This window comes from Tachypleus tridentatus, chromosome 4 (genome assembly GCF_004210375.1).
Source record: "Tachypleus tridentatus isolate NWPU-2018 chromosome 4, ASM421037v1, whole genome shotgun sequence".
Taxonomy (NCBI): domain Eukaryota; kingdom Metazoa; phylum Arthropoda; class Merostomata; order Xiphosura; family Limulidae; genus Tachypleus; species Tachypleus tridentatus.
The window spans coordinates 60746614-60759287 of NC_134828.1; the positions used below are offsets into that span (position 1 = coordinate 60746614).

General features: G+C 37.4%; 1 protein-coding gene across 3 annotated transcripts in view; it reads right to left on the minus strand.

Annotated features, from left to right (window-relative positions):
- LOC143249236 (uncharacterized) overlaps nucleotides 1-7634 on the minus strand; it is a 54612-nt gene extending 46978 nt beyond the window's left edge. For all 3 annotated transcript variants that reach the window (XM_076498722.1, XM_076498720.1, XM_076498721.1), the window contains exons 1-2: nucleotides 5225-7634; nucleotides 2112-2302 (exon numbers count right to left, since the gene is read on the minus strand). In XM_076498722.1, the coding sequence (XP_076354837.1) occupies nucleotides 2112-2302; nucleotides 5225-6764 (1731 nt within the window). In that variant the 5' untranslated portion in view covers nucleotides 6765-7634. The remainder of the gene's footprint in view (nucleotides 1-2111; nucleotides 2303-5224) is intronic.
- Between the last annotated feature and the right edge of the window lie 5040 nt (nucleotides 7635-12674).

Below are 12674 nucleotides of genomic sequence, written 5' to 3' on the forward strand. Positions count from 1 at the left end.
ACAGAAGACTAATGAACATACTGTGATAAATAACTGAACGCTTCAAAGTAATTTTCTTAAAGCACTTTCCAATAAAGAAGAGACTGCCAAAAATGTGAATCAAGTAGATATTGTTACGGAGATTTTTTTTGGTAAATATCTAGTTTTGCAAAATTAGGAACTGTCTTTGGTCATTAAATAATGAGCATTACTGTTATGACTGCTATGGCTGTTTAAAGATAAAGTGAGTGTTGGTCAACTCTTTAATTAAATTAATTAATTTGTTACATTTAATTTATGGACTCTAATCAATTAATTAAATTCCATAAATAAAAATTCTTTATTATAAACACATGCATTGCAATGCATTGGTTCATCAGATGGGTACCATCGTTTTCAACTACATTTTCGGCCATAAACCCAATAATATCTCATGAGGTTAGCCCTACATCCATACGTTAAGTTGAGAATGTAAAATAATATTTATAGTAGAAATATAATAAAGAATAAAAAATAGATACATATTAAATTTTCTAACTAATATTTTTACAAAACTAGTTGCTAGTTTCAAGTACTGTTGTGTATTTCATACGTTGAATAACTTATCACCAGTATATCCCTGTATAAGTAAAACTTTATACAATCCTCCCTAATAACATCTTGTGATCAATGAAAGCCTATTTAAAAAATCTAACAATATAACTTTATAGGACTTTGACATATGAAGTGAATTATTATGACATAGGTTACTATTTAGTTATAGGGCAAAGTGGTAAAACATTACTAACAATACATCAAAACATAATGTTTATAAAGATACAAAAGATATATCTCTACTTTCTGTATTAGGTCGATCTTTTTAATAACACTAACGATAACATTAGTTATTAGGTTATTTTTTCCTACACTTACCACAGATAATTGATACCGATAGCTCATCCACCAACCGTGTTTTTCAGTTTCGTTATAAAAGTAGTTTGTGATAACACAACAGTGCACTTCTCAACAGTGTATCAAAACTATTTTTTAACAATACAGCAATGTGTCCTAATAAAACCTGATGATAAAATAAAATATCACAAAGTTGTGACAATATACTTCATCTACCTTTCAATAATATTGGCTGATATAACAAGATTTTACCCAGACTTTTCAACAATATATCAAACTACCTTTTAACAATAAATTCATTTGCCTCCCAATTAACGAGAAGATACAACGAAACATATTTTTCCAACAGTATATACATCAAACTACATTATAACAATATCACACGTGTCTTCCAACAATATATAAGGACACAACACAGTCCTCAAACTTCGAACAATATACCAAAACAACATGATAACAATATCACACGTATCTTCAAGTAATATATAAGGATACAACAACAGTCCTCAAACTTCTAACAATGTTTCAAAACAACATGATAACAATATCACAAGTATCTTCCAACAATATATAAGGATACAACAACATAGTCCTCAAACTTCTAACAATATATTAAACTATATTCTAACAATACAGTAAATGTGCCTACAATTATACCTTGTGTTACAAAAATGTCAGTTTCTAACACAACTTTAAAACGACGTCCTGCTTATATAATTCATGTGTTTCCTAATAATAAGTGGTGTTTCGGACACAAACACTTCTTATGAAAGATAGGAAGTTTTTCGTGCCAATATTTTGGAGTTTTTTGCTATTATCGGTGACAGTTGTTTATAAGGTAAGTAAACTGCGCCGAATTACAATAAATCCATATTTCCAGAGTACATCGTTTGTTTGTCTGAATTTCGCGCAAAACTACACGAGAATCATCTGCGCTTGCAGTATCTAATTTAGCAGTGTAAGGCTAGACGAAATGCAACTAGTCACCACGACCCATCGCTAACTCTTGGACTACCCTTTTAGCAACGAATAGTGGGATTGACCGTCACATTATGACGCCCTCACGACTAAAAGGGCGAGCATGTTTGGTGTAACGGGGATTCGAACCCACGACCTTCAGATTACGAGTCGAGTGTCCTAACAACTTGGCCATGCCGAGTAGAGTACTTTGAACCAAAGGAATTGAACACAGAAAATCCGTCTATGTATAATACATTACAATGTAATGAAACAATACCTACCTCCTCTGTCATGTACTTCACAACAATGCTGAAAGAATAAAACCCCAAGAAAGCATGTTTCAGTTGCATCTTCATCAGTCCCAGTTCCTTGGTGCGAGTCTCACACAAAGCTTCAAGCCGTTGAATCTTTTCAACATACTCTCTTTGACTCTGCATGTACTCTGCTGTTAGGTCTGGACGTCGCTCTTTTTCTGCAGAAGATATAAGCAAATAAGGAAATCTCCAGATCAGAACTACAAACAACAAAACAAATATAATTAATTACGAAGAGTCAGATAATCAGATACTACTAATAGGCGAAACCCATCTTTTATTCTTGGGAACCGGAAGAAGGCCTGGTTTCTTAATTGAATTACCTGAAATGGAAATTCGCACATTTTGTTGTTGTTGTTGTTTTCCTGTTTCGTAGTCGTGTTTAACAATGCCAGGATATTATTATTATTTTGGCTAACCTACATTCACGTCATTCGGGTCATTGACTTATAAAAACTCTAAACATTAGTGTGCTACACAGGATAAACAACTCCGGATAAGTTATATTTCACGTGACTCAGCTTCAAACGTCTTCACGTGTCCTCTACTGATCAGTGAGTTCTAGGAGGTGTTTTATAATACGTTGGGAACTATTATGTTCTTTCGTCTTTCAGTCCCTATAGCCCCCTAATGACATGGCGGCATGTTTACAAACTGAAGCAGCTAGAAACCGGGTTTCGATAACTGTGGTGGACAGAGCGCAGACAGCCCTTTGTGTAGCTTTGTGTTTGACTACAAATGATAACAATGGTCCCTATATTTCGTTATTTTTTGTTTATTGGAAGGTTATATCGCTTCTTAGCGGATTCTTTTGCCTTTGGACCCAGCAGATAGCTTTGCTCTAAGAAAAACATATAAACTCTTTTCCCTTTACGACTTTAACCCTACCTTCAACTAGTTTTGGATCGGCTGGTAATTTTGTAAGTTGAAAACATTTGCTCCCGGCTGTCTGGCCCAGTCGATAACCATACAGGACAAGTACATTCGGTGACGAAGATTCGAACTCTCGACCCTCCTTAAATGTCTGAACGTACGGGTTAAGTAAAAATAAGCAGCATCATGAACAAGCTGTTGACTGGATTACGAAACAAATGTCAACAACATTAAAATAATCCGGTTTATTAGCAGCTATGGGAAAAATAAATACTAAATAAAAAGGAACAAAAATACGAAAGCAGATTATTTTCAAATTATGTTGCCAGAAGGAAAGTTAATCACAAGTTTAAAAAAGGGGGGATTACTTCGTGAAATGTGATAGTTTCGCTGTTCTATAGCTGTAGAAAAACCATGATCGTTTCGTTGTTCTATAATTGTTGGAAAAGCTATGACCATTTCATTGTTCTATAGTTAGCTATCACCATTAGATTCCATCTAGGAACATAGGGCCGCAATCGCTTGCGGATTCTTCAACAAGTATTTAAGTGAGTAGGTTGTTAGCCCACTGCACCGAGCCGTCCCTAATTTAGCAGTGTAAGACTAGAGGGAAGGCGGCTAGTCATCACTACCCATCGCCAACTCTTGGGCTACTCTTTTACCAACGAATAGTGGGGATTGACCGTCACATTATAACGCCTCCACGGCTGGGAGAGCGAACATGTTTGGCGCGACGCGGGCGCGAACCCGCGACCCTCGAATTACGAGTCACACGCCTTACGCGCTTGGCCATGCCAGGCTTATTGTTCTATACCTGTAAGAAAAACTATGATCGCTTCGTTGTTCTGTACTATAGGAAAAGCTACGGTTCTTTCTTTGTTTTGTAACTGTATGAAAAAGTATGATCGTTTTGCTGTTTTATAGGTGTATGAAAAGCTGTGATTGTTTCGTTGTTCTGCAGTTGAAGGAAAAGCTATTTGAGTGGTTACCCCAAAAAAATAAAGTATTATCCCTAAAAAAAATTCAAAAGATGCCAAACCTTCATAACCTTGGAAACTTCGACAACACCTTTTTGTACACTAATGAACAAAGGGTGTTTTTTTAATATCAAACAAGTACACTTATTTCTCACCCCTGGGCGCCAGAACAGTAGACTTGTATGACACTTCCTACAATATATCCTATTCTTTCGGTTAATAGCCGATATTTTAAAGAGAGTTTTAAAATAAATACACCCCACCCTTAGGGGTAAAGACGTGACTGCAAAGAAAGTCTCAGGCAGTTAATGACTTATTGCAACCACTAAACACCGTTGTCTATGTTTGTTGTTTAATATTTTCATGCATCTGAGAAATGTGTTCAAACACTAATATGCAATTTAGATTTGGCTGAAAGAAAAACAAACAAAAATAAGTTAAAAACAAGCAAATTTTAATCTGGAACAAACTAGGTATTATTATCTAATAATGTTCACAAATCTAACATATGTTCATGTAGAACTTCACAGAACAGCCCAACAGTTATTCATGTAGAACCCCACAGAACAAAACAAGGAATAACGTAACACCTGTTCATGTAGAACCCCATAGAAAAATACGAGGAATAATGTAACACCTGTTCATGTAGAACCCCACAGAACAATAAGAGAAATAAACTGACACCTGTTCATGTAGAACCTCACAGAACAATACAAGGAATAAACTAACACCTGTTCATGTAGAACCTCACCGCACAATCCACCAACTAACACCCAGACAAATCGATACTTATAAAGTTCAAGAATTATACTAATTTTTTTTCGAACCGAATAACTTGTCTAAAACCAAAAATATGAGAAGTAACGTTAGTAGGGCATTTTGGTCCGAAAAGTAAGAATAAGGGAAACAAATCATCTCTGCTTAATACAAATGGCTGAACTGTCCTCCTGTACCTCAGTGATAAGTCTGAAAGCCTATAACGCTAAAAATCTGGTTTAGATACCTGTGGTGGGCAAATAACAAAATGTCCATTTTATAGCTTCACACTTAACAACAAAACAAAGACTGAAGTACATTTATGCATATCATAACAAAATGTTTAGCAAGAAAAAAGTAGTTTCATATGATCAAAAATCAGAGATAAATATCATACATCATGAAGACAACTCTTTAAACAGTCGACAGACGGGACTACAAATTCACATGATTCGAGATATCTCAATTGCTTACTGTCAGAAAAATGAAGAGGGTTTCCATTCTCGTTTACCCAGTGTAACACCAGCTTCTCTAGTTGAGAAAGGGTAAGACTGCTGATATCGGAGTATTTCTGGAATAGTCTCAAATTCTCTAAATGGGACTCTAGGTTTCCACAGTTGCAAGTTTTAGTAACACTTGATGCAGGCGTATCTTCCTTTGGTCCCGAAGACGTCTGTGGCAGACGACGAGCATTCCATGTGCTTCGCTTAATGTCTCCTGTCTTGTGGAAGGATGAGAAGGTGGACAGAGTAAGAGAATTTGATGGGATAGAAGAAGAGACGATCTCTCTCTCCTTTGCCCTTTGTTGACCACAAGAGGTCACGACATCTGGCCTTTCGTGTTGATTCTGTGCAGTCCTTTGCGAATCAGGCCAAACCAAATCAACGATTCTTTCTTTTTGGTTCTGAAATGGTATTCGATGGTTTCCCATTCGTCGTGGTGGATCATCCCTTCTCAGTACAATCATATCTTGACTGGACCAACCAGTTCGTGTTATTTTGACAGAATCCACTTTAGAAAAGTCCAGGTCTGTTTCAAAGTCTCCCTTTGATGTCTCATCTTTTAAGTACGTTTTTACCCTTGCTTTTGTCTCATGATGATTTGCTGTAAACTTAGACGGCGGAAATATGTCTTTTTTCTTTGACTCTCTGGTTGAATTCTTTGCCTGTTCAATTGCAAACAAATGGCGCTTCTGTTTCACGTCCTTTGTTTGTTTGTCCCAATAAGCCATACCATCTTTGTCATCAAATGGAGATATCTCATTTGTAATAACTGAACTGAAGCTCTTACACGACCACGTATCTACTCCTACTGGTAACTGATCCCCAAATGTAACCTGCTGTTGTGTTTTATGGAGGCTCTTGTTTATTGTCATCAGTTTTTCTGGTTCCTTTAGAGCACCAACACTTTTCTTCGTAGATATATGCTTATTTGTCCTTGCCTGTTTCACTGTGCATCTTGCAGAAAGAAGCTTGCTGTTTTCAACATTCACTTTCTTATTGATTTCTTTGCTCTTTGCCTTATCGGGCAATGAGCGATTTAGAAGAGTTCTGGAGTGAGACGCTGATGCACAAGTGGAGGACTCTTGCAAATCGCAGGGAGTTAGTTGTACCAATTTTTCATCCTTGGAAATGTCCGAGTTATCTTTTACCATTTCTAGACTTTTACTTTTATCCACGTGCTCGTCATCAGGTCTTCTCTGCTTCGGTTGACCTATAACAGTTTCAGAATATTGGTTTCTTTTGTTAGTCCTTGTCTCAAAGGTTAGCTTATAATTCATACATTCATCGTTCACTGATGAACTTTTACTCTCAGAATTGGAATCCGTCGAAGAAATAGACGTTGTTTCCCAGTTTAAATATTTTTTGTCACCATATTTCTCTTGACAAGCGATGTTGGGATCTAGACAAGGCGAAAGAATAGCCGAAGTTTGTACTGTGTTTCCAGTTTTACCTCGTGAAGCATTCTCTGTCGCTGCTTCCTCCGAGTGCGAAGGGCCCTCCGGCGTAGCCATAACTTCCCAAAGAACACCTTGATAGCCACACTGGTGCTGGAACCTGAAGACTCGACACTAGTCGGTAGTAAACTTGTATGATATTGGCATCGATAATAATCGGTTCGAGACTGTAAATGTTTTTCATTCCGTATTTTTTGTTCGAACTCTGGGGTTTTTTGTTTTTTAGTTATCAACTTGAAAATGTTTAGAAATCTGCCACCTTTCGGTTTCTTGTCTTTATGCTCGTCAAAAAATTTTTCAGAATTTTGTAACGACACTGACACATCTGATTCACCCACGTGTCCATATTCAAGCTCAATTGACACAGGACGCTGATCACGGAGCGGGAAACCGTCTAAACGTCTATTCCATTTAACTTTCATGTTTGTTACTGGGTTGAGGTAGATATCTGCACATTTTCATATTAACAAGGATCAATCGGCTTCGTCCGAAACGTTCGTTTTTGTAAAACAAGAGAATTAAGTAGGAAATAAGATAAACTTGTTCATCTTCTGATACCCCCTTCTTTAACAGATCTGAATATCACACCCAACGTGGTATTATCTCTGTTCGATTATCTTCTAGTTTTGCTGTGACGATGCAAGTCGCTGGCATCATTACAGAAGTCAAATGAAGTCTTAGTAACGAAAGAAACCTTTTACAGCTGACGTTAACACACACCTAGATAAAGATGTTACAAAACAGTGACACCGAATCTACCTTATATCTGTTGATGTTGTCTTCAGAACGTAAAATAAAATAGGATTTAACCATATACAAAAATTTTGTTCAGCAGAGCTAAGCTACTGGCCTTCACCGGCTAGAAACTCGCAAACACACACACACGTTCGCCCTCGGACGGACTTGAGTTTTGAGAGAGAGACTGAACTCGTCGGTACTGTGGCCCAGCGAGACCCTGAAACGTCACATTAACAGCACGTGACACTGCGAAGACCAACTCTAGAAACCGGATTCTCGTTTTAAACACGTATCTTCCTACTGAATATTTATATCGGCACTCAGTGCTTTAATCGATCCAGTTGAGAAGCACTCTTATAATGCCTAAGTGTTTGAAATGCCATAAAGTGGTAATTAGTATTGGGTACCAGGTGTTTTATAGCTTGCAGAATTTGTTTGATCAAATGTTACACGTTCTAAGGTCCAGTGCTGTTTTAACTATACTTTTCAGGTGTCGTACAATTCAACATACATTAAAATGTTGTGCATAACTTACATATTATGTTTATATCAAATGTTCTACAAATTATCACACTATTTAATATTACGCAATGTATAAATTACATATATTGTTGTGTGAAGTCAAATGTGTAACTTGTGCGCTTTGTTATTTGGATGTTAAGTATTATAGCAGTTAGCTTTTTGTTCGATGTTAAGTATTGTATTAGTTAGTTTTGTTGTTCGATGTTAAGTATTGTATCAGTTATTTTTGCTGTTCAATGTTAAGTATTGTATCAGTTAGTTTTGTTGTTCAATGTTAAGTATTGTGTCAGTTAGTTTTGCTGTTCGATGTCAGGGGCGTATCCAGAAATGGCCATTGGGAGGTGGGGGGGGGTTAGTTTGAGTGCTTGATGCAAGCGCCGCAAGTGCTAATCCATGCTAGGGAAGTCCGAGGTCATGCACCCCCGGGAAATTTTTTAATAAAAACATAAAAGAAAAGCCTGAATTATGCATTCTGAGACCACCTTTTTGGCAAATTTCAGAATGGCACACTGAGGTGTTTGTCTTATTTTTTTTATGATAAATAAATATATAGGCCTATATATATAATATATAACCTAAAGTTATCAGGCCCAGCAAAGTAGGCCTACAGTCCTGTCATCAACATATAAAATATAGAGTCACTCAAGAGAGTGCAAAATATATGTATAGTGTCTATAATCTGTATTCAAAGATCGTGGACAGTGTATGTTCAGATTCCCTGGATTTCAAAAATTAACTTCACAAATAAACAGTGGGTAGCACCGTGGCACGCTGGCAGCACCATGGCACTAATCTAGTACCACTGGCGCCATCTATAGTGAATCATTCACTATAGATGGCACCCATGGTACTGTGAATGTGACGTTGACAGGCAGAAGTTGCGATAAACAATAATTCACTATGTCAAGCCTGAAAGAGCAAAAGACACTGCATGGGTTCTTTAAACCCATTCATGAGGCTGAACCTGATCAGTCTGCTGCAGCCACTCAGGTTGAATCATAATTATCAACAGAACTGTCAGAGTCATCACCGTGGCCTTCTACCAGTGCTGCCACTACCACCTCAGGTCCAGTCTGGGACACTGGAAATTACATTTCTAATGATGTCAACATTGGCAAACAGGTAAGTCGACTCCTCATTATATTAATTCTATATTAAAAATCATGCAAGCGCTCTGATGAGTTTTAGACTGAATATTCATTGCTGCTATTGACTGTAGGCCTACAGCCACAGGATGTTAGGCCTGCTCTGTGAAGTACAGCTCCAAGCATTTCTCTTCGAGGTTATAGTACTCTCATAACAAACTTTCCAATGTGCAAAATAACTTAATTAGAAATATGTCTTCCTGTATCTTTTGGATAAACGCTGAAACAAAAAAATGTATCCTTGAGAATGCCTAGAAGCCAGGAAGTGATTATTTTTTCCCCCAGTGTGGTTCAAGAAAGCTGCGTTTTCAGCATCATTGGCTTTCACAGTGGAGATGGCTACTTTACAGTCAACATGCATAGGGTGCTTTCTGCAAGTACTGCTGTCTTTTTGCTCCTGATGGTGCTGGTGTTGGAAGCCAGAAATTGGGACAACTAGTGAAATTTCCATACACAAACTGGGAGAAGGCTGTTGAAGACTTCAAGGCACATGAATTGAAACAGTACCACCAAGACAGCAAATAAAAAGCTAACAATTTTCTACAGGTCGTAAACACAAGTTCATCTGCGCACTTACAGCTTGATGCAACTTACAAGCAAGAAATTGAACAGAACTGGAAATATTTAATGTCTATTATTGATTCTCTATTGTTGTGTTGGAAACAGAGTTTAGCTTTTGAGGGGAATATATGATTCTGGTCCAATGTTTGTTGGTGAAATTGATAGAGGCGTAGCTAGGGTTTTCAGTGCCCGGGGACAAAGTCGGTTTTCAGTACCCCTCGTTACACAATTTTCCTAATTTGGCGCCCCCACCCCCGATGCTGCGCCCGGGGACAGATGTCCCCCTTGCTCCCCTGCCCCCTAGCTACGCCATTGGAAAATGATGAGGAGACCATCAATAATGATGGGAATTTTCGGGCAATTTTGCGCTACAGCGCAAAGGGTGATGTCAAGCTTTCAGCAAGCCTTAAAAGTACAAAGACGAATGCTCCGTATCTGAGTCCTCAAATCCAAAATGAAATCATCAATGCCTGTAATACTCATGTCCTTGATGTTTTGGTCAGCAGGGTTAATGCTACAAAGTGTTTCTCAATATTAGCTGATGAAACAACACATATTTTAGGCATTTAACAGTTTTCGCTGTGTGTTAGATATTTGCATGCCAATGAAAACTCTGTTGCAATGAGAGATTTTTTGCAATTTATACATTTTTATGATGTGACAGGCAGAAACTTGGCTGATGTTATCATGACCAATTTGACAAAATATGGTACTGACATGGCTTACCTGCGAGGACAAGGGTACGACGGTGCTGCTTCTATGAGTGGGAAATTCAATGGTGTCCAGAGACACATAACTGATAAATTCCCACTTGCACCCAATGTACACTGCAGTGCCCATTCCCTAAACTTGGCAATTTCTGATGCTTGTAAAAAAGTTCCTGTGCGAAATTGCATGGGAGTAATTTCTAGCATTGAAAACTTTATCAATACACCCAAACAAAAGCACGTTTTGGCTCTTTCGGTGGAGAATAAAGCACCCGAATCGAAAAAAAAAAGTTTGAAAGGTCTCTGCCCCACTCGGTGGGTTGAGAGGCACAACTCAGTCATTGTCTTTCTAGAATTAATCCATGCAGTTGCAGATGCCCTTGAAACCATATCAGGTTGGCAAGACAGAGATTCTGCCATGCAAGCCAATCAATTGTTGTGTTCTATAACACAGCCAGAATTCATCATCACTCTACTTACCATTGCGAAATTGTTTTCCTTTAGTTTACCTCTGTGCATCTTACTGCAGCAACAGAACATTGATTTAGGTGTTGCGATGCATCACACAGAAATAGTGGAAGATTTAATCCGTTCACTCAAAAATAATACTGTGAATGAATTTAACACTTTCTGTGAGCCTCAAACTCTGTGTAGTGAGCTTCAAATTGACATCATAATGCCAAGGCAGGCTAAAAGACAAATGTACCGTGCTAACCCACAAACCACTAGACCTGAGGAGTACTTTCGTATTGTTGTATTTGTACCATTTGTTGATCACTTTCTTTCACAAATATGTGACCGTCTGTCCAGTCACAAAACTCTCCTTACAAACTTCATGTATCTACTGCCATCAGGTACTACCACAGAACGGTCAGAACCTACAACACAACAATGTGACCAAATTAAAGAATTGGTCAATATATACAAGGCTGACATTGGCAGCACTTCACTAACTGCAGTAGGTGAACTTAGGGTTTGGTACAAATCACTTGCGAACAACAGACCAAAAAATGTCATAGATGCATATGCAATGTAGAAATGTTCCCAGTCATTTCTAGACTCTTGAAAGTATTTGCCACGCTTCCTGCGTCAACGAGCTCGGTGGAGCGTTCGTTTTCAACTCTCAGAAGACTCAAAACGTATTTGAGAAATACCACCACTGAAGATCGATTGAATGGCCTGGCCTCATTATACATTCACCGTTATATTAAAGTTGAACCAAACTGTGTTGTAAATGTCCTGGTAAGAACGAACAGGCGTTCAAAGATATTAGATTGTATTTCTCTAGTTCTGACAAAACTTGCTGTATTAAAAGTGTTCAATCAGAAATTTACATTTGACCATTTGTCGTGTGTGAAATTATCTGCCATGCAATCACGGATCTTTTATGAAACTTCACAGGTGGTAACTGAACTTTTCTAAAAAGTTTGGGTCCATGGGGGGGGGAGTTAAACCTCAAACCCCCCTTGGCTACGCCCCAGTTCGAAGTTAAGTATTGTATCAGTTAGTTTTGTTGTTCAGTGTTATCGTTTATACAACATTTCGTAATGTCATGTATGGTTTCTAATTTATTTCTCTCAATGTTTGACATCGGTTGCTTAATTTTAATTCAACAAGCAACTTGCGATGCACATGAAAACATGATGTTTGATATACAAGACGTTGTTTCTATATTAATTCATATGTTGCTTATAGTTACACACAACTTTATTTTTAAAACGTTTACAATAACTTATAAATTACATAGTTTAACCTAGTTTCATCCAGCCTACACATCTTAACGTTTCATTTAAGAACTGTTGGGTTTGTTATTGATTGCTCTGTGTTAGAATTTCTCTATTGTGATTTTGTCGAAAGCGATTTGGTTAAAATACATCTATGAGATCTGATATCAATAAGCACAGTGCTGTTCAGCCCATCTTAGCAGGTTTATATTATTTTGTTTATTTCGTGTCTCTTTTTATATTTTAATTACGAAGCTGAACAAAAGAACGTTTCGAATTATATATATAAAAAACTCTTTCCCAAAATAATTTGGTATTATATGGGATACAATAGTAAGATCATGTATCATTTACAGTAACAGCCATATCCGAAAGTGAGCCTGCCAATCAAAACAGTGTATAGTAGCCTATCAATTCAAAGAATTATATTCTACAATAAGTGACCAATACAAGCACGTACAGTATACAGTAGCCAATCAAAATAATCGACTGCAGTATACGATAGACAATCAAAATGATCGAGTAAACAAACAGTTATAACGAAAAATAGACAATCTAACTAATCAAGTA